Source organism: Fistularia commersonii, chromosome 10 (genome assembly GCF_037954325.1).
Source record: "Fistularia commersonii isolate RoL2024-O1a breed Wild chromosome 10, RoL_Fcom_v1.0, whole genome shotgun sequence".
Classification (NCBI taxonomy): Eukaryota; Metazoa; Chordata; class Actinopteri; order Syngnathiformes; family Fistulariidae; genus Fistularia; species Fistularia commersonii.
This window is the reverse complement of record NC_141293.1, coordinates 10,421,077-10,444,661: the sequence shown is the minus strand read 5'-3', so window position 1 is coordinate 10,444,661 and position 23,585 is coordinate 10,421,077. Positions and strand designations below refer to the sequence as shown.

The 23,585-nt window shown below is 44.1% G+C and overlaps 1 protein-coding gene across 1 annotated transcript; it reads right to left on the bottom strand.

The window, feature by feature from the left end:
- Positions 1–15,604: 15,604 nt before the first annotated feature.
- On the bottom strand, positions 15,605–18,832 carry pou3f1 (POU class 3 homeobox 1). The gene has a single exon (XM_086153689.1). The coding sequence runs from the start codon at positions 18,796–18,798 to the stop codon at positions 17,671–17,673; it is 1,128 nt and encodes a 375-aa protein (XP_086009815.1). The 5' UTR covers positions 18,799–18,832; the 3' UTR covers positions 15,605–17,670.
- Between the last annotated feature and the right edge of the window lie 4,753 nt (positions 18,833–23,585).

Genomic DNA, 23,585 nt, shown 5'->3' with positions numbered 1-23,585 from the left:
CCACTGTTTATGGAGGGAGGGACTATGGGGTTGGGAGGACACACAGCATCTGGTTGACGCACAGCCGTGTGTTGAGGGCAGTGAAGAGCATCCGGCACAGGAGGAGGTATACGCAGATAATCGGGGTGATAGACTGTGACAATAACGGCCAGCGCTGTCTGCTCGTTCAGCCCACAAAGTCCTAGTTATCTGGTGAACTCCCCTCCCCGTCCTGACTGTGACTCACCTCATCTTCCATTCACTTTGTGGCAACGGGACTGAAATTCATGAATAAAGAAAAGTCACGGAGTAGGAGTGTAAAGACAGGGCAGGACGGCAGTTGACCTTTTGTCTTATTTAAAAATCAAAGGGTCCCACTGCATGGCCCGTGAGGGAATAGAGGCTGGTCGGATGGAGGACGAGGGTTAATCCATGGAACCATGGCTGACCTTTAACCCCTCGGGGCGTAGGGTCGGCCTCTACCAAAATTTGTCTGTGAAAGTATAAGACCTCCCCGCTGCACACCAGGCAGAGCCGGCTGCCCCACCCCATAATGATTTATGGGGCAGGGTGCGATCGACACGCTCTGCCCTGGGGATGAGCCTAAATGGTAGTTTTGACATCGCTAAGAGACGGGGTTAAAGGTGATCAATAATAAGCCACTGGAGGAGAAGAGTCAGAAGGATGGAGAGGAGATGGAGGGAGGAGGCAGTGGCTCTTTTTAATTGGCCTCTGCTCATTACTAAGGTCTTTGTAGACCATCACCTCCTTTTGTCAAGGCCCAGCCTCCGGCTCTGGTTCCAGAGTGCACGTGTGGAGGTTTAAAGTGTTTTTGTACCACTTGACCTTAAAAATGTGCTACTTTTAAATTCCTTTTTTGAAATTTGGTACAAAAGATGCTGAAAGTGGATCTTAATCGCAAAACTAAAGGGGACTTTGTACCAAAGGGAGTTGGAATGTTCGTTTTCCCTTCAAGACATTTTAATGTTCCTGAGGTTTATTGTTGTCTGAAGTACAAGTCTCTCTTTTGAATAACAGGAGAGATAATGTAGTTCAATAAAAGTAAATATTAAAAATAAGGAGAAAAAATGAAATAATAATTTGAAAAAATATCAATCTTCAATATTGAAAAAAACATTTTAGGTTCTTAATAAAGATTTACACAACATGGAAGATAGATTGATCGATAGATAGATAGACAGACAGACAGACGGAGTCAATTGCCAGATCGAGACAAGTGAAGATGGGAAATAGATACAGTGGCAAAGATGTTTTTGGATGTCAGCTATAAGAAGCCACTGGTGAGAGTCAAGTGCCAGGTAAGTACCAATTGCAGATAAACTACTACAGAAAGCATGACATGAAAAATAAGATAATACTTTATTGATCCCATCGGGGAAATTGGTATGTCCTAGCGGCAAAGAGCACAGGACGGGAAATATTTATTTCATGCATGCATGCAATACTTATTTCATGCATGCATCAATGTATACTATTTTCAGTATGAAAATATACAAGGGTATTATATATATTAATTAATTAGTGTATTGTAGTGTATTACATTAACTTTATCATCCAAGTTAGGGGCAATTTGCCTTGCAGCCAGCAGAGAAACAAAAACAACACGGAAAATAATTCCTCATATATTTAACAAAAGGTGCATGTTACATGTTATAGGGGAGACTGATTACCATAATCTAATTATGAGACCAATAGATTCTGTGAGGAATGGATGTTTGGATCTGAGGGACCTGCATTTTGGTACCTTGAACCAACAACCCGATGGTGGTGGCCTGTAATCAAAGAACAACATGTATGTTTGCATGTATGTGATGGTATGTATGAATGTAGCTATCTTGTACGTACATGAGTGTGTGTGTATATGTATACCAGGATATGTCTGTGCCAGTGACGTGCGGTGATGTTGATCGATGGTGAGGCAACAACTTCATTAAAATCATATTTACAAAGACATGAACCCTACAGAGGAGCTTATACACACTGAAGCACACAAAATACATTTAATTTTAAAAAAGTTATTCTGGTCTTACCTTTACTTATAAATGAATTCCTGTGAGTCTAGTTTAGAAAATTGTCCAAGTTTGGATATGTAATCCTCCTCTTTGAAAGGGAAGATAGGGAAAAATAAATGGATGGCTGCACTTGAGTCGGCTGTTTTTTGCAGCCGAGGAGTCGCAAGAAGAATCCCCCAAGCATGAGGCAGGAGAACTGCGTGCCTCACTTAGTAACTCTTTGCAGATGTTTTATGATCGCTTAGCACAAAAAAATAGTAACTAACACACATACAGTTGTTGACCAAAAAAACCACTGTACATTGGAAATGTAAAATGGAAAGTTCATATAGCAAAAGTGTTTAAGCATTTAATAAAAACAGCAAAACGGTCTTAGTGCAGATCATCATAGTGCAATCTATGTTGAGGCTCAACAGTCGGCGGCCTCACCGCATGTCTCTTCTCAGTATTTGAACAGTAAATGTGAAATCCAGCCATTTTGAATACAAAACAATCTAAAACTGGTGAAGCTAAATAAAAAAAATATCATTATAGTGCAAATCACTGATGAATGCATTCATGTATGTATATATGTCTATATGTGTACAGTTTATACACGTGTGTACGTACATACACATGAAATACATACAATCATGCGTTAGAAAATATATACATACATTCATACTCATACATGTGGGTACTTTTTTATGTGTGTACTGTATTCAATAAATACAGTACATTATACATACATAGATACTATTTATATATGTATAATGCATGTATGTTTGTTGTTGGTTGTTAGTAGGTAGAGGTATTATGTATGGGTTTATGTATGTATCCCCTGTGAGCTCCCACCTTACCGTGGTGGAAGGGGTTGCGTGTCCCAGTGATGGGACCTAGGAGCTATGTTGTCGGAGGACTTTATCCCCCTGGAAGGATCACTCAAGGAAAACAGGTCCCAGGCGAGGCACCAGACAAAGTGTGGCTCAGACAACGTCCCATGAAGAAGAAAATCATTGGACCCAGTTTTCCCTTGCCCGGACGCAGGTAACCGGGGTCCCCCTGGAGCCTGACCAGGGACGGTGCTTGGCGGTGAGTGCCTGGTGGCCGGGTCTTTACACATGGGGTTTGGCCGGGCATGGCCAGAGGGAACGACATGGGTCCTTTTTCCTCTGGGCTCACCGTCCACAGGAAGGGCCAGGGGGGTCGGGTGGAAAGTGAGCCGGGCGATGGCAGGTGTGGGGAACCTTGTTGGTCCGATCCTTGGCTGCAGAAGTTTTCAGGGAGGTGAAAGATTATTGGTGGTCAGGGAGAGCTTCAGACATGTAGGAGAGTACTTGGTGTGTCGTCTGGTATGAAAGTCGAGGAGAATTGGTGTCGGAATGAGGAACTGCAGGAGTTTATACAGAGAAAGCGGTTGGCAAAAAGGAAGTGGGATGCTGAGGGGACAGACAGGAGAACAGGGAGATATGGCATAAGGTAAAAATAGAGGTCGCAAAGGCAAAACAAAGGGCGTACGATGACTTGTATGCTCGGTAGGACAGTAAGGAGGGAGAGATTGATTTATACAGGTTGGCCAAACAGAGAAATGGAGATGAGAGGATGTACAGCAGGTCCAGGTGATTAAGGATAGAGAGGTAAATGTCATGACAGATGCAAGAGGAGTGTTGTGAAGATGAAAGAGTACTTTGAAGAGCTGATGAATGAGGAAAATGATGGAGGCAAGGGTACAAGAGGTGACAATTGTAGACTGCAGAGTAGCAGAGGTTAGTAAAAGTGAAGTGAGGAAGGAATTGAAGAAGATGAAGAGTGAAAAGGCAGTTGGTCCTGATGATATACCTGTGGAGGTGTGGAAGTGTCTAGGAGAGGCAGCTGTAGAGTTTCTGGCCAGACTATTCAACAGGATCTTAGAGAGTGAAAAGATGCCTGAGGAATAGAGAAGTATGATGATGCCCATTTTTAAGAATACGGGGGATGTGCAGAATTGTGGTAACTATAGAGGGATAAAGTTGATGAGCCATACAATGAAGTTATATTATGAAGTTATATATACCACTCATGGGAAAGAGTAGTGGAAACTAGACTGAGAGCCGAAGCCAGCACTTATGAACAGCAGCATGGCTTCATGCCAAGGAAGAGTACTACAGTACAGATGCAGTATTCGTTTTGAGAATGCAAATGGAGAAGCACAAAGAAGATTCAGAGGGAGCTGCATTGTGCTTTTGTAGACCCAGAAAAAGCATATGACTAGGGCCCAAGAGAAGAACTCTGGTATTGCATGAGAAAATCTGGAGTGGCAGAGAAGTATGTTACACTGGTGCAGGACATCTATGCTAGCTGTGAGACAGTGGTGAGGTATGCTGTAGGGGTAAAAGAGAAGTTCAAGGTGGAGACAGGGCTTCATCAGGGATCAGCTCTGAGTCCCTTCTTGTTTGCAGTGATGATGGACAGGCTGACAGATGAGGTTAGACTGGAACATCCATGAACCATGATGTTTGTGATCTGTAGTGAGAGCAGGAAACAGGTTGAGGAAAATCTAGAGAAGTGAAGGTATGTGCTGGAAAGGAGAGGAATGAAGGTTAGTTGCAGCAAGCCACACTATATGTGTGTGAGAGGAACCCGGGTGGAATGGTGAGGCTACAGGGAGTGGAGATCAAGAAGTTGGAGGATTTCAAGTAGGGTCAACAGTCCAGAGCAACTGAAAGCGTGGAAAAGGGGTAAAAACAGGTTCAAGCAGGTTGGAATGGGTGGAGAAAAGGGGTCAGGGGTACTATGCGATAAAAGACTATCAGCCAGGATGAATGGAAAGGTGTACAAGACAGTGATGAGACTGCCGATGCTGTATGGCCTAGAAACAGCATCAATAACAAAAAGACAGGAGGCAGAGCTAGAGGTTGCAGAGATGAGCATGCTGAGGTTCTCTTTGGGAGTGATGAGGATGGATAGGATCAGGAATGAGTCTATCAGAGGAACAGCACATGTTAGATGTTTTGGAAAGAAGGTTAGAAAAGCCAGATTGAGATGCTTTGGTCATGGACAGGGGAGGGACAGTGAATAGTGATAGTGACGGGTGCTGGAATTGGAGCTGCCAGGCAGGAAATCTAGAGAAAGACCAAAGAGAAGATTTATGGACATAGTGACAGAGGATATGAAGGTAGTTGGTGTGAGAGAGGAGGATACAGAGAATAGGGTTAGATAGAGAAGGTTGATTGGCTGTGGCAACCCCTGAAGGGAAAAACTGAAAGGAGAAGAAGAAGAAAAAAAAAGTATATATATATATATGTATATTTCTAAAACTGCCTTGTAATAATGTAGATAATAATATTGTTTATATGTTGCTGTTGTGAAATGGATTTTCAACAATGAGCATGGAGTGGTTGAATTAGCAACATTAAGTTGTTTGTGACAAATATTTATATTCACGCTTAGTCCAAGCACAATAATTAAACTGCCACCAGTGCCTAGTGCTGTTGCCTCACACCTTGAACATCCCGTGTTCAAACCCCACAGTGGTCTCTCTGTGTGGAGTCTGCATGTCTACAAAATATATATACAAATATCACAGGCTTCATCTTAAAGATAACTAAACTTTATTTTTGTTCTCATACTCAGTCCCCACTGAGAGGAACTGGACATCTTCACTGTAATTCTGTAACATTTAGAGTTTAGAGGCTAGCCAAGGGGATAACAGCTACATTGTTATCTTGCTTGAAGAAGATACTAAATAATGTTGCGCACACACACACAACACTCCAACCTGTAGCATGAATGTGCACCAAACTATCTTGGTAAGTCATTTAAGAGGATGATCAGATCGTGGTTTAAACAAATCTCCTACAGGTCAAATCATTGAGAAGGAATTACCAATAAAACAGGCTTCCATGACAGTTCTTAATAACAAAAGTCATACAGTTGATAAATACATTGATAAATATTAAAAATGATGAAAAAAAATACCTAAATTAATTATATAAATCAAACAACTACAAACCACTATCCTATGCTGTCTGGCTGCACTCTCATCTGCCACTGCTTTGCCAAAAAGTATCACTATAGCCATTTCCATCCTTTTTGCGAAGTCTACCGCCATCTGTCCCACAGTGTTCCTATCCGGAATCCCAAACCTGCAAATCACTTCTTCATAACCCCTATTGCCTGCAACAACATGTCCATTTGAAGTCTGCACCTATTACCACTCTCGTACCTCTAAGGAGATTCTGCATCACTTCATCTAACTCACTCAAATTGTATAATTAAAATAACTTTATGTTTTCTTTTTTTTTCTTTCTATTTAAAACACCACGACTTTTTTGGTGAAATGTAGCTTTTTACATGAAAAAAACACAGAGAAAAAAAAATGTTGGCTTTAACCTGCAGACTACAGCACAGCATGCCTTCATCCACTTCAGCAATTATAGCATTTCCATGCGATTATGACTGAAAACTTTATCATTCAATACAGAACTTTATAACTTTTAAGTGAATGCAATTTTTCATGCAAAAAAACTCATAATCCTGCCACATTTTCTCAAGTTTTGAATGTCCTGGTCCAAGTTTCTGTAGCAAGTTCTTGATTTTTGCTGGTAAACAAACCTACCATTCACTGTAAGTACAAGGATGAACGTAAAAAAATCCTAAAACGCCTTTGCTGTGGGAAACTAAGCCAAATATTTTATTGATGATCAAGCAGCCCCATAACCCTGCACCCAGGATGAATGGATATGATTTAATGCTATTCAAATGTGTGCCGCAACGTTTATCAACACAACCTCAAACGTGAAAATTCGACCGTCTTGCAGCAAGTGCGTCCTGAAGTGACCTGAGGGTGCAACATTATTCAGAAACTACTTTCTGCATGACGCTATAGGAGCTGGAGCCCGATGCTAATGCTACTAGCCTCTTACCTGCAGTCCGGCTCACCTCTCAATGACACTGATTTACGGTTAAAAAGTCCAATTCTTTCCCAGGGGAATGCTGCTGCAAGGAACAAAATGTTTAAACTTTCGTCAATCTGTTGTAAGTTCCACTGGAATAAAGTTTAATTTGTTTTACCCTCACCATTGGTGTCTCACGCTGCAACTGCAGGTACCTCGGCTTGCTGGTGTCAACTTCTGGTCCGCCCACTCTGTCGGCCACAATATACTCGGCAATTGAAATGATAACATTCATTATTAAATGGCTGAATTGATGATTCAATAGATGTTTACCATTAAAAACGCAAATGGAACATATGACTCATATATTGTAATTCAATTTTACCCAAAACCTGGCTAATTTCACGTGTGTTTTTGTCAATTCCATTATTTCCAGTTTGTCCTCACCCTTTTAACTGTCAATTTTTATTACAGTTCCAAGATATTTTAATGTCATAGTTTCAAGATATTTTCAAAAATCATGACTCAAACATAGAATCCTTCAAAATGCCTCTAAAGAAATTTGCGAATGCTTGACAGACCACTGCATATAAAACAATTTGAAATTGTGCATTACTTTACATGTCCATGCAGGTTCTCAGTCATCCAGGCCATGGTGAATTCTTGTCGAAATCTTCCTGTCTTGGCGACTGGACTTGAATGTCTTCGCTTGAAGATGTTTCAACCCTCATTCAAGAGGCTTCTTTAGTTCTAACTGTGGCTTCAGTTCAGTTCTAACTGTGCAATATTTCATAACAGCTACATGTATGATAATTTTCCATACTCTTGTGCACTCTCTATCTTTCACTTGTTACTTAAGACCTTGAGACACTTCATAGTTTTCACTTGTTACTTAAGACACTTTATAGTTTATTTGTATTTCTTATTCACCTTTTTTCTCTTTTTTTTTACTGTTTATACAATTTTTTACTATTATTTATTATTTTTATATTTTTCTTTTAACTCTGGCACAACAATTTCCTTTGGGATAAATAAAGTTGTTCTTATTCTTATTCTTATTCTTATTCTTATTCTTAAGACATATGGGGAGTTTCCAAATATAACATTGCCAAACATGTGGCAAAGATTTTGTCACCTTTGGTTGGCAACACCACACATCACATCCAGAATTCACAGGACTTAGTCCGTAAGGCCAAGCAGATCAGGCTGGATCTGGATGAAACCATGGTGTTATACGATGTAACCTCACTGTTGCATCCTCACATGTGTAACCCACCTAAAGGCCACTAAGAGTACTACACAGGTTGAGCTGTTCAATAGAATGAATAAAGGTAGGAAGGGCGCTTATGTGCAGAAATAAGTTATAGTTATAATTCAGATAAAAATTGTTTGTTCATATGTTGATTTGCAATTTAAAAACAACAACAATGGAGACAACAACAATGGAGAACCTAACAAGAAAGCAAAATAAGAGTAACTGGTCAGCTGTGGCTGCAACACCCCAGAGGAAATATTAAATATTACCCCAACCATAAACAAGTAACCTTTTTGGGAATTCACTCCACACAAAACGTAGCCAGATAACAATGGCAAGTGTTATTCACTACACAGCAAGTGGGAGCCACAGTATAGACCAAACTAAATAGAAATAATAATGTAGAAATAAGAAGACAGAGAAATAAACTAAACAATGAAGTGGAGGTGGTTTCACAATAGCTGGCAGTTGGTGGCCTACAGATTAACACATACTAACATCACTATGCTGAGGGTTTTAAGTATTAAAACCTCAAAATAATGGTGGGAAAAACACAGTGGTTACAATAACTGTCTTGACTCTATCTTGACTTGATAGTTCGCCTTAGCTTTCCGTCCAGGTAAGCGTGGGGAAAGGGTTTGTAACCTCTGTAAAGTTCAGTCCCTCAGGAAAGTTGTTATAAAGTGCCATTTTCACACACCCTCCGATCCCCCTTTTCAAAAATGGGGATCACCAACCCGGCGGCACTGTCCCCAACATCCAAGCAATGTGGCAGAGGCGTGTAAGCCAGGACAGCCCCATAGTATCCAGAGCCCTTAGGAACCCAGGGTGGACCTCATCCACCCCAGGGCCCTGCTACTGCAGAGCTATTGGACTGCTTCAGCAACTTCAGCCCCAGAAATAGGTGTGTCCACTCCAGAGTCCCCCAGCTCTGCTTCCTCATTGGAAGGTGTTTCAAAGGGATTGAGGAAGTCTTGGGAGTATTCCTGCCACCGATCTACAACATGTCCAGTTGAGGTCGACAGCGCCCCGCTCCCACTGCTCTCACTGTAGCACTGCTTCCCCTCCTGAGCCGCCAGATGGTGGACCAGAATGTCCTCGACACCCACCGGAAGTGACACGCTCCCGGGCAAGAGAAAACTGGGTCCAATGGTTTTATTCTTCATGGGAGGTCTTCTGAGCTGTACAAATCAATCACAGTTATTTATTTAATAATTTCAGCTCAATTTTAACTTATTATTATTGTTATTACTACTGTATACATTCAGCGTATATATTCAGCAACATGCCAACAAGGCCATCAGGAGTACATTTGAGCTAAAGCCACACACCATTATTATTATTATTATTACTATTATCATTATTATATTTAGATTACAGTTTCCTTTCAATGTCATTAAGGTGAACATCTACAGTAGCTATGTCAAGGTTGTGTTGCTTTATATACGTGTTGCTTTATATACGTATATCACAGTTATATATATATATATATATATGGCCCTGCAACTGATTGGCTAACAGTCCAGGGTGTGTACACTGCCTCTAACCTGATGACAGCTGAGATTGGCTCCAGCATCCCCTATGACCCCGATTGCAGGATTCAGAAGATGGATGGATGGATAGGTGAATGAATTAGTGTGTGTTTTTGTATGACCCACACATTTAATTCAAATACTTGCTATTGAGATTGAGATTTTCCATAAAGAAAGTTTCACTTTCCTCATGGAAACACTTTCTTTGTTGCATTGAATGTCTAACTTCATGTTCCTTGTGCTTCTGGAGATTTGAGGAACACTTGCTTCTGTGTAACCCATCCACTTCTTTGACCACACACACACACACACACACACACACACACACACACACATGCACACACACACACGCACACGCACACGCACACACACACACACACGCACACACACACGCACACACACATACAGCGTATCTCTCAGAAGTGAGCTGATTAGGCCCAGGACTGGGAACTGCTTTGCCTAATCATATCGCCACATCCAAATCATCTGTGTACATTTCTAATTACATAGTGGCGTGCGGCGTCCTTGAGCACAGTGGCAGGTCTCCATTTCATCTCAGTGCTGTGTCTACCCTCCCCACCATCCAATCCCACTTCTCCTTCATCTTTATTTATTCATTTCCTTTCCTTCGGACCTTATCTTTGCTGTTTGGGCTCGTCAATGCACTCATTTGCCTGGCGATCTGTGTCCATTTCAGCTCAGCATCTCGGACCGTTTTTGGGGCGGGGTGTGTTGATGATGTGGGGGGGGGGGTCATGTTTGATGATGTGTTTATTGTCCAGCTCCAATTTGCAGGGGGGTTGGAGCATACGATACAATATCCATTTGGGAATGCATTACGGGAAGGAGCGGTCTTGACTAACGGTGATGGAGATGGGCTTTGGATTCAGGTCTGGAAACGGAGAAACTGGAAGTTTCTCCCTCCGCTCACATTTCCTGGATAGTCGGTATGTCTCCTTCAAAGAAATAATCATGCTTCTCAGGCAACGCAGAAAGATCATAGAACTCCTCTACATATGTGAACCCTGAATTACCATCTTTTCTCTCTCCTTTTCAATTTCCTTAATGGCAGCGAGTCCCTGAACATTTCCACAAGCGCTAAGGTTAAATGACCTTCCCACTGTTTACTGCTATCTGTCTCTTTACCGCAAGGTCTTGTCTTTTCTTTGCCTCTCCTTCGCAAAAAAACCTTGTTATTGAAGTTGGCGACGCCTTCACACATTGACAAAAGCCAAGCTTGAAGGTGAAAAAAGGGGGCAACCTCTAGCATACAGCGGCCATGTCCTTTTAGGAGCACCAATTGACTATGCAGCTTTATATAGTGGTTTAAAGTGTCTCCTCAAACGTTGGATTTGACTTGATTTTTTGAGGTTGTGAAAACAAAAAATGCCAATGCTCACTACAAAACAGTCATTATTATGTACCCGCTCTGAGCTGTAGGACACTATATGTTGCTGTTCTTCATAATTCATGGAGTTGATCATCACAGCAGCTCAGTGAGAAAATAAAAATAACCAACAAAGACCAAAACACAGTGACAGAATGCCAAACATACATCTTCTATTGGATGACTTTTAATGTTGCAGGTATCCATGGCAACACATATTGCCATAATTATGGCAAGATGGATGGATGGATGGATGGATGGATGGATTGATAGATAGATAGATAGATAGATAGATAGATAGATAGATAGATAGATAGATAGATAGATAGATAGATAGATAGATAGATAGATAGATAGATAGATAGATAGATAGATAGATAGATAGATAGATAGATAGATAGAAATGTGTTTCCACCACATAGCACTCAGAAAAGCACTCAGCATTATTGCATGCATCTGCATATATATATAGCTACAGCTACGTTCTTTATAGAGCAAACAAGAGCTGTACGTCCCCGGGCTCTTCGCAACCTCGCGTCAGGAAACCAGGGACTCGGGGTCTGCGCGCGCCAACGACTCCATCCGTCTTTCCCATTGTGATCTCATCAGCCAGCCGTTGCTTGGCTCAATGAGTCCCCGGTGATTGTGCCTGTTGAACGTTTCAGCCGCACAGCCTCTGCGTTGGCAAATGCCACCAACAGGTATGTCTGTGTGCAGCAGCCCGCAGGCAAGTTCCTGAGATATTAGCTCTCCACTCTCACAACTGTTAGTCACAGTGACAGACACCTGAGGTGATATATAAAGTGTCTCTCAAAGCCATGAAAGGAGGAGACGGGACACCTCTCTTCTTCAAACCCTTGCGATTGAGGAGCAAAGAGATGAAGGGGGGACGGGGGGGAGTTACTCTCTAAAGCGTGCACTTATACCCCCGTGCGTATGGGGGCCATACCTCGGAGTAGTCATGAAGGGGGAAGCCATATAGCTACAAGGCCCGGTATCATAAATAACACAAGACTTCTCCTCTCCCTCCTTCGACTCCTCCAGTTCACCGCAGGAGTGTTTCATATGGTAACTAGGTGTTCACCGTGTGGCCACATTGTTGCCCAGCTTTCATGTGGCTCAGAGGAGGAAACCTTGAGGTAGGGGAAGAGAAGGAATTTTAGATGAAAACCTGCATTATTCTGCTCCTTTTTTTTCACAGTTTCCTTCCCCACTTTCTCTGCCACTCACTGTGGGAGTGGAGTATTTATTACATAAACGGTAAAAAAGAAGAAGGAAGGGCCGCTAACAGAGATGGAAAAAAGGAGGCTCTTTCACCTGTCCAGTTGAAAAGGGCTAGTAGGGGGGTTCGCCTGCGGAGGAAATGCATCCTAATTTTTGTCAATCATGTCGGCGAGTTTTCAAATAACCCCTATTTGTTTTTGGTAATAATTCTTACATTCTATTCCTACATTTCTATTACTACATTATAAACCAGGACTACTAAAAGAAATGGAAATCTCGGTGGACACCTGTTGGGTCAAAGGAGAGTGTGAAAATCAAAAAACACTGTTTTATGTTTTTTCCCCACTGCAATCATCTGGAATTATTGTCAAGTGAAATTAGGACCAAGGGCGTACAAACTTCTTAGAGGAAACTGAGAGTCATGCACAACTGTTGGTGTCTTAATAATACAACATGAATCCAAAATGAAAAAATTACAAAAAAAGTGATTTTTGCATCAAGCTATGATGCTTTCCACATGTCTATGGGGATTATTTACAAATATATTTGTATAAAACCATTTCCCTCCCATGTTACCTACGGGCTACATGTGTTACCTTTAAACATTTTAACTCCGTCACACAACTCCAATATCTTGTGGGTCACTATTTTTTCATGCACACGACATTTATCAAGCTATACTTACAAAACTCAATGTTGGGCGCGACAAAAATCTTTAAAAGGTACAACTCAATATTTTCAATGGAATGACTTGGCATCTTTTTGTTACACAAATATTTCTGATCTCTAAACAGTAATAAGTGACTCATTAAGGGCTTATAACACCACTAATTGCATTTGTATCTAATACTACTCTCTTCTATGCCTCCTGGCTGCTTAACCACCAACATCAAGCTGAGAATAAGTGCATGGGGATAATTTTTTGAATACTAAGAATCTCGACCGAGTACATTACCCGGCCGCACCCATTATTTCCATAATTGCCGGCATTGTATTGGTATTTGTAATGTGGTTAATAACAGGCATTGGCACATAATACGCTTAATGTTATATATCTGTTGGCAGATAGCTTGATGCTGCTAATCCTCATTCATTTGCTGTGGATCAATGTAAATCCGCCAGTGTGAGTGAAAATCCCCCCGCCACCCCTTCCCCCACCTTCCCGGAGCCGACGGTTCCTAATGTATTTTCCCACCATTAACCAGCCGTAATCCGTGCTAATCATCACTAATCCACATCTCCTGTGTGTGACGATACTTCCCTGATGAAGGGTGTGTCGGCGCTCGCCTTGTGCCGAGCTGAGGACGGGGATGCCGGGGCGAATGCTGCCTGAAGGCCTGCTCATCAAACCTGGCAGAGTGTGTGTGTGTGTGTGTGTGTGTGGGGGGGGATGCAGGGTCCAATTGACAGGTTCTGGCATATTTTGCGATGACTTTTGCTCATGTTTTATTGATTAATTGGCAACGTGGGGGCCTGCGTCGGTCCACGGCTTGGCAGATAGATGTTACATTTCATCGAGATTCGGGAAAAACTCCCCTCTGTTGCTGACCCTTTATTTTGGGTGGGGATGTTGGGTTCGTCCGGTTTCTACAGCCCCTTTGCTTCAGTTCATTCATATCTGTCACATTTATCAAGAATGGAAAAGTGCAGTTCACTTATCATTCTAATATTTGGCTCAAAGAGAAAACCATTATGATTATAAACCTTCATGAGTGCATGCCAAGTCCCTTTTTAATACACTTTCCATCTATTAAATCATAGTTGGAATGGTCTAAATCAGAAGATAAGTTGTCTTCACTGTCATTGTTCACCTTTAAATGAAAAGCGACTGCAGTACCGCTACTTCTCCAGAAGGGGGCGCCTGAGGTTCACTGTTATGTGGCTGCGCTTCGGCCTTCGCTCACACACTGTCAGCCACTGCAAACACTTTTCTCTCATCCTGCACCTCACACACACACACACACACACACACACACACACACACACACACACACACACACACACACACACACACACACACACACACACACACACACACACACACACACAAAGTCACTGCAAACACTTTTCTCTCCTCCTGCACCTCACACACACACACACGCGCGCACAAATGTCTATTAAAACACACCGGTTGATATTTATATATATCTTTATCTCGGTATTCTTAAAATCTGAACGCTGATAAATGGCGCATTTGAAGAACAAAATCGACTCGTGGAAATTAACGTGGGCTTTCACTGCGGACGAAAATGAAGAAATCGCGTTGAATCTGTAAAAAAGGAAAAAAATCGAGTACATTGTGAATGTCAGCACGCATTTATTTTTGTATAGTGCTTCAGTTTTTTGTTATCTAATTCCGCGGAGAAACTAATAAAACAATTATAATAAAGTTGTTGTGCTATAAATCTCGACGCGCACCTGTTACCTCCACCGGGAGATCTGAGAGCAGCAGAGCCCGAAATCATATATGATATATAAAGAAATGTAAAAAAGAAATCTTTTGCAACTTTATTGAGATGACACAACCTGTCTTAGAAGATCAGCGATTGGCGAATTCGACAAACTGTACTTTACATTCGAGCGAAAAGACAAGGCGCGGGATTTTGTTTCCTCTCTAGGAAATCTAATAATTTCTAAATGATAATCAATTTTTTTAAGTTTAAACTAGAAACGCTCGGTTGTTGTCTTCACGGGTTGGAGCGTGTAAACGATGGACGCCGCGTCTGATCGGGAGAGGAGCGGGCCCAACTTTATACCGGATGTCGTAATACCGGATGAAGAGGAGCAAAGATTATTTATTTCTGCGCGAAACAACCCAAAACACACTCTCTGACTCCTTCCTTTTTATTTGATCGCTCAAACACTTTTATTTAATCTCATCTTTATTGGTTTATTTATCGGACTACCGTCAAATCTCTTTTGGGGATCGCGCGTAAAAAAAAAACTCAAGCCATTTACCAAAACCCGCTTCCGGTGTATTTTTTTTCTTTTTTTATTAAGAATAAAAATGAAAAATAAAACACTCAAAAATTCGATGTTAATATTGCACAATTTAATACTGCGGTTACACAATAGTAAGAGTGTATGAAGCAGTGTGTGTGTGTGTGTGTGTATGTGTGTGTGTGTGTGTAGGGAGGGGGCTTACTGATGTCAAATACTGGCGTCTGTTCCCATTAACAGCACAAATAACACAGATTAAACGGAACCCCTCGTTACATCACGAAGCGGGACTGAACTTCAGGATCACCTTCATCTTCTGTTTGTTTTTTTTTCTTCTTTCGAGCGACGAGGAGGCAACAGAGGGACGCTTTGCTCTCCTCTCAATGAAGACGACGAGACCATTTCTTGTATATATGTTTTATGTAAGTAATAAAATATTACTATAACATAAATAGAAATGTGACTTTGCAGTCTACATTGAACAATCGAACATACAACCAATGTAGTAAAAAAAAGAAAAGAAAAAAAGAAGCTCCAAACACGCTTAAGAAATAAATATATATATATATGTATATATAAATGGTCAGATTCATAAATGAAATATTAAAATATCTCCTTGGAATTAGTACAAAACTGCCCAGAAACAAACAAACGAACAAAACGAAACAAAACAAAACCCAAAAAATAAAACAAACAAACAAAAAAATCTCAGAACAAATACAAGTTTACATATCGGACATATTTACACGTCGGGAAATGATTCCTGGCAACATTTTTCCTCTAAAATTCTTTTTTTTCTTTTTTCTTTTTTCTTTTTCTTAATTCTTATCATTATTTTCTCTCGGAAAAGGAAAAATATATATAAAATAACAACAACAACAAACTCCTCCAACATCCCCCACCCCACTGTGTCCAAGAGCTGTAGGCTTTTTGGGAACCAACGTTGAGAAAATGAACGCGGATTTGTCCCCCCCCCCCCCCCCTCCCCATTTTTTTCAGGTCAGAATAAAAAATAAATATCTGGAAAGCAAATGCCTCCATCGCTCCCCACCCCCCTTCTTTTTTTTTCTGAGGAATTCCTTACTTTTCTTCAAATCCAACGCTATCAATATAATACAACGGATGTGCTAGAAGAGAACAATAATAATAATAATAATAATGATAATAAGGACATGACTGCAAACAAATCCCAACATGAAATAAAAACAAAAAGAGTAAAAATAAATGTAATGCGGGCGTGATATTCAGACACGGGGCACTGAAGTTACCTGAGTTATTATTACTTTTCGTTTTGTTGGGACGATCTCACTTGAAACGTGTGGAGCCTCAACCGGACGCGGGCAGTGCAAGAGCATCTGACAGCGCTCTGTGGGTAACAACCAGGAAACTGGAAACATGTTTGTTTTGTTGGTTTTTTTTCATGTATTTTAACCTGCTGACATAATTTCCGCTCGATTCTTATAACAAACATCAAATGTCAATCATCAAAAAAGGAAAAACAATAAGTGCTCCATGCAAAGAAAAGAACAATTCGAAACCTATATTAATAATAATGGTATAGAATCCACCTTGCTCTTTTATTTTTTTTAGCGTCTGATGCAAATTTAGACGTGTGTGCCCCCCCCCCCCTCGAATATTATTCAGTTACCATTTTTAAAACTGGGTATTTTTAAGGCATGCAGTCAGACGTCCCGTTGAACTGAACATTATCCCAATTTTCCTGTTTGCTAATGAATTGCGCCATCCGGGGGGAATATAAAAATAAATTAAAAATAAAGGAGTGGAAGAAGAGGAAGAAGAAGAAGAAGAAGAGGCCGCCTTGATGCGTTCCAGTGCCTTAAGGAGGATGATGAGCGATGAGAAGCACAAGGAGATACACCGAGGTATAAAAAAAATACAATAAAAATAAGAATCACACTGAACAGAACAAAGAGAGTAAACGCAGATGAATCGGGTTGAGCTCGAACATAATCAAACTGTTTGTACAGTTCGTTCAGCAACTCGCCCCCCTCCCCACTCCCCCCAAAAACAGTTCGTCCGTCAACTTTCCCCGGACTCATTTGGTTAAAAAAGTGGGGATAAAATAAAATAAAAAGAGAGATAGAGATAGATCTTTGCGGCACTTTAAAATAAATGCGCACGGAGTCGGCAATAACTATTTTATTCTTCCTTTTTCACTTTTTTTTATTTCTTTTTTTTAATTTATCTTCACACTTTTCTATTTGTCGGACGCGACGATCGCCGGGTATGAAACCACCCACTCATCTGGGCAACTTTTCCCGGAGTTCTGACTGACAGGAAAATGAAAAAAAAAAAGCTCAAACTTAAATACTGTAAACTCCACCGTCTCCCATTCTCTCCTTTACCCTCCCCATTTTTTTTCTATCCCATCTGACCCCCCACCCCAATAACCCACGACCCCCCCACCCCACCCCACGGAAACCGCTCGTCTCGCTCAGGAGAACAGTCACTGCACCGGGCTCTGTAGTGTGCGGTGCAGCGGGGGGGTCTCCGCCTGGGAATATACGTCCTCCATGTTGGGGTGAGGGACCCCCACCGGTGTCATTCGTTTCTCTTTCTGTCTCCTGTTGCAAAACCAAACGCGGACAACCTCTTTTTCCAGCTGCAGGGTGCCGGCTAAAGTGCTGATTTCGTGAGCGGAGGGCTTTGGGCATTTCAAGAAATGATTCTCCAGCGCCCCTTTGACCCCCACCTCGATGGAGGTCCTCTTCTTTCGTTTCCTGCCCTGCGCCGCGATCTTGTCCAAATTGGTGGGGCTGCCCGTGTTGGAGTCTGTCTCCTCCAGCCATTTGTTGAGGAGCGGCTTAAGTTTGCACATGTTCTTGAAGCTGAGCTGCAGCGCTTCGAACCTGCAGATGGTGGTCTGAGAAAAGACGTTTCCGTACAGGGTGCCCAAGGCCAAGCCCACGTCCGCCTGCGTAAAGCCCAGTTTGATCCGCCGCTGCTTGAACTGCTTGGCGAACTGCTCCAGGTCGTCGGAGCTGGGCGCGTCCTCGTCCGAGTGGTCCTGGTGGTGGCTGAACGCCTGCTGGGGCGACTCCATCTGGTTGTCGTGGCCGCCCGTGTCGTCGTGCAGCGGGTCCCGCATGCCGTGGTGCAGGGAGCCCGGCTGCGGGCTCAGCATCGCGTTGAGGTTCGTGTATCCGGGCTGCGAGTAGACGAGCGACTGGTGGCCGTTGGACGCCGGCGAGAGCGGGGAGAGATGGTGCGTCGTGGCGGGCGCCCAGGAGCCGTGGTGGCCGCTCTGCGTCTGCTGGTGCACCAGGTGGGATCTGTGGTGGAAGCCGCTGCTCAGGTCCTCCCGGCTCGCCTGCACGCCGGCTTTGTGCTCCTGCTGTCCGATGTGGGTGCCGCTGGACCAGTCGCTGTTGGAGGTCGGCAACCACTGGTGGTGCGTCAGGCTCATGGGGTGTCCCGTGTTGGTCGCCGCCAGCCCCTGCAAGTACTCGTGGTGCATCATCTTCTGCACCTCTCTGTAGGTCGTCCCCTGGTGCATCCGGTCCGAATCCGGGTGCATGAGCGGGTTGGACGGTAAGGAGTTATTCCTCGGGATATACTGAGCTGTTGTCGCCATGGCTCCTGCCTGGATAACTGACGAGCGAGTCGGAGGTCTCCGGGCTTTAGAGCCAAAAAACGCAACAACCTGCTCTGGGAGGTCTCCGTCGAGGAGCGAAGACACGCCTCCCCTCCGCTTGTATTGGCTCCCGTCCGACCGGAGCCCACTGGGGACGCGTTCAATAGGCGCAGGATGGTGCCACGGTGCGCTCCGTGCGCAGGATGGGGAGAACTGACGGAGAGAGAGAGCGAGAGAGAAGGAAAGCAGCCTCTTCTTTCTTTCTTTCTTTCTTTCTTTCTTTCTTTCTTTCTTTCTTTCTTCTCTGAACGGGCGTGATGGACGGAAGTCGCCCGGCGTGTCACATCAACGCTCTTCCGATTACGATGGAGCCCCTCCACCCCACACACACGCGCACACACACACGCGCACACACACACTCACACACACTCACTCACACACACACACACACACACACACACACACACACACACACACACACACACACACACACACACACACCCATCCCATCCCACCCCTCACTTTTGGAGCGGTCGTTTTGCAGACTAACCACGCGGGGGAGTCGTGCGGGAGCCCGGCGAGCCGGGTGTGGAGGTAGGGGGGTCGCGGGAGACCCTACCTGCGGCCCGGTCTCATGCACGCGCCTGATTCTACGTGCGTGGCCATGTTACAATCGCTTTGTTTATAGACGCGCGCGTAGATGACGTCAGATAATTCCCAATCCCAACCGCATCACATTAGATCGGATTACACTGTGGAAACTTCAATCTGATTTTCACAAAATTTTATTTTATTCGTTTTTTTTTTTTTAAATCTTATTTTATGACACATTTCTTAAGTAATCTAGAAACGACCCGCGTCGGAAACGCAAACCCGCGCAAGGCCCTGTTCTCTCTATCACGCACTCCTTCCAGCCTAGGAGTGTTTTCTAAAACTGCAACTTCGGGAGGGAGAAACCCGGCGCCTCCTCCTCCTCCTCTTCCTCCTCCCGGCTCCTTCCTCGCCGCCTCTCTCCCGGTTGATCTGATTATTTTTCCCTTCACGTTTTTTTTCTTTTTTTTTTGTCCCAATAGCAAATTACCAATTCTATGAATTGCAAAGCAGCCTCGGAGACGCTGAAGGGGGTCGGGAGAGAGAGAGAGTGAGAGGGAGAGAGAGAGAGAGAGGGGGGGGGGCGAAGAGGATGAGGAGGAGGAGGGGGTGTGCGAAAGATTGAAAGGGATCTTTGCAAACACAATCACGTTCTTAAATGGAAATGCGGGGCTTTAAACAAATCTTACATCTCTCCCCTTCCATTCGCCCCAAACTCCGCAATCAGACGCGCGTTGCTCTCCTTCCAAAGCGGGGAACTTCTTGGGAAAAAAGGGGGTTCGCGGGGCGCGACGGTCCCGTTTTAATAATTTACCTGAAAGTCGTCTTTTTTTGTTTCTTTTCTTTATTTTTTTTTCTATTCTTTTTCCCCTTATCTCCCTAGCACCTGTTTTGTTTGGTGTCATCTCTGCCTCTCTCTTTGCAGGACAATCCGACTACGCGGGAACTATTTCTAATCCGACTATATATATGAGAGGGAAAAAAAAGAAAAGGTAAGTTGTCTCCCTTTTCTCCCCCCTTCCTTCCTCCCGCTGCGTGGCCGCGTCCTTGTCTGTTTGAACAATGTCGTGCGTGTGCGTGTGCGTGCGCAGCGTTTTGTCGGCGGGGTCACAGGTGCTCGTCATCCTCCTCGGAAAGGCGTGGTTTCCCCACGTTTTTGTCCACCCATCCCTCAATGTAATGATTTGATGCGCGCGCGTGTATGTGCGCGCCCCCCATGATCCGTTGCGCCACTTGTACTCGTTTGGACGCAAACTTAAGTTGGATTGCGTCATGTATTGTCTGAGGGGGAAAAGAAAAAAAAAAACACCCGTCAACTTTGTGCGTAAATGACGGATCCGATCCCAACGCTGAACCCGACCCCCACTCGTGGACCCGGGTGGGAGTGGGTGGTTGGGGGTAGGGTGTCACCGGGTTCCACGCACTTACATAATGGAGACGCGTAATCTTTTAACCCCCCACCACCACCTCTCCTATAAAAAGCAGTGGTCTGTGCCACACAGACCCAGTCTTGTGTTTTCCGCCGTGCCACCGACGGAAAATAAAGATCCAGATGCCTCTTTTTTCCTTTTCTGCCCCCCATCCCTTCCCCTAACCCCCAACCCCCTTTGAGAAGAATATGGCCTTGTGCACGCCGAGGTGCATTTTTGCCGAGCCTCGCGAGGTTTCCATGGCGCGCTCCATGAAAGGGATCACACACAGCCCGGCGGTGATTGACGGCCCGTACAGGAAATGAATTCGATATGATGGGGCTTTTTTTTTAAGAATGTAAAATGTGTGTGTGTGTGTGTGTGTGTGTGTGTGTGTGTGTGTGTGTGTGTGTGTAGGGGGGGTGTTCAACCGCAGAGTTGAGTGTCGTGGAACCGAGTGACCCCTTTTCAACCCAAGCACCAAAAGCGCACAACACCGCTTTATCACCCGAGGAGACCAGAGCCTATTATTTTTAATTTACTTCCGGTGTCTTGCTGTCACGTGGTGCACCCCCCCCAATAAAAAAATAAAATAAAATTTAAATTAAAACTATCTAGCCTTTCAGCACCCGCCTTCAAACCTGAAATAAAACCCTGTGTAAAATATGTATGGAAAGGAAAGCTGTTCGAGAAGTTTCCCAAACTAACATTCAAGCATTTCATTTTTAAAATTAAGAAGTTCACCTGAAGACCCCCCCCCCTTCCAGCCCGGCCCCTTTTAGGAAAATCTAAATAAATAAATATAAAAAAAAAAAAACGCACCCCCCCCCCTCATTAATCCTCCAGAATCCCACTGGGAAACCGTTGGTTTCCAAAAGGCCACAAGCTATGTTTAGATTTAAAAAAAATCCCATAATGTTGCCTCCAGCCACAGCAAGGGGAGTAACATCCACCCAGTCACTCAATCTGATAATTGTATTCCCCCCTCTTTTCTTTGATAGACATGCGTAATGGGCACTAAATATGGACGAAGACGAAGAAGAAGAAGAAGAAGACGAAGAAGAAGAAGGGGGGGGGAGTCATCCCGCCGAATTGTCCCGTGCTTTCCAGGTAACTTTCTACCCCCCTTTTCTCTTCTTTCTTTCTTTCTTTTTTTTGGCTAATGAACTTGGGCTATTCTGCCAGCATTCTCAGGGGGATGCTGGTGGGTTAGGGGGGGGTAAGGGGGGTAAGGGGTATGGGGGGATGTAGCGGGGGCTCCTCTTGTGGTACAAGGTGCGAGTTTCTTCCCTCCATCTCTGGGCTAATTAGGCGGGGTCTGAACGCGCCGGGATGAATATTCATCGCAGGCGCCGGCGCGCAATTAGTAGCGGAGAGAGTTCCCAACTTCACCCCCCCCACCACCACCACCCCCACACACACCAAACAAGAATGCTGCCTGCAGAGGAACAGAGGGGGTGAGTTGCCCCCAATGGCCCTGTGCATCTCTGCTAGTTCTCAAGCACTCTCTGAGCCCCCCCGCCCCCTCGGTTTACCCCCAGAGTTGCTCCCCCCTTCCCAGTCCACTGAATGTAAAACTGTGCAAGTTTGCAAGTTGAAGATCTGGGTAATCCAATTATACATCCCCAGTAACCCCCAGCCAAAATGACATTTCTAGCTTTGGCCACATGTGTGACCCCCTCTCCACACACACACACACACACACACACACACACACACACACGGACACAATGCCCCACCCAGCAAACCTGCAAAACACCGCGCCACCTCCACGTGCACGTTAACCAATGATGCGGCTAACGCGTTGTTTCCTCGGCATCGCACCCGTTGCTCCTTAGGCCCTCCTGCATCCTCCACCGCCCCCCGAACTCCCTCAAACCCCCACCCGGTTTGTGTGTCTCGCCAGAACGCCCGTCCTGCCCGCCCTGCCGGGGACCCGCAATCCTCTGCTTTGAATTCAAGGTGATTCTTATCCCCGTCCCCTCCTGGCCCGACGTGTTTGCCTCCTGCCTCCATAAAGACATGTTTATGTATGTGTGTCTGTACAGAAGGGAACATGGGGACCTGTGTGTGTGTGTGTGTGTGTGTGTGTGTGTGTGTGTGTGTGTGTGTGTGTGTGTGTGTGTGTGTGTTTTCAAGGGTTGGGAGGAAGATAAGCAGAGGAGTTTTGAGGCCGGTGAATATGGATGGGGTCCCTGCTTTTAGAGAGCACCGCTGATAGAGAGGTAAACAGCTCCTGGCCTGGAGCAGGAAAAAGACAGGGAATATATGTGTGCGTGCTTGCATATATGTGTGTGTGTGTGTGTGTGTGTGTGTGTGTACGTGTGTCTGTGTGTGGTACTTTTGAGGCCTCGCTATCCCCCCTTTCTTCCTGTCATTCACCATCTTTATTCATTCACCTTTTCTGCTCTTACAGTCAAAGTTATTTGTTTATTTTTTTCTTTCCTTTGCTCTGACACAATCCGGTGGATTTAGGTGATGAGGTTCCATTATCAGCTCACGTTTGCACACAAATCTTTTTTTAAGGCTCAGAAGAGGCTTTTTTGGGGCATAGGGGTATGCGGTGGTGCTCCCTTCTATGTAGATACTGCCTTTTGAGACGATGATAACGCACTGTAAGTGCTGACTGTTGGTTATAGGTGGTAAAGGGTGTAAAGTGGGTCTTCTTTGGCCTCCAAGAAACCTGTGAGCTACTAAGGACTGTTATACTTGGTTCTCTTCTCTTCTCTTCTCTTCTCTTCTCTTCTCTTCTCTTCTCTTCTCTTCTCTTCTCTTCTCTTCTCTTCT

Bases quoted from the DNA above. Each gene is read 5' to 3' on its own strand.
- pou3f1 (XM_086153689.1), bottom strand. From the start codon at position 18,798: ATGGCGACAACAGCTCAGTATATCCCGAGGAATAACTCCTTACCGTCC.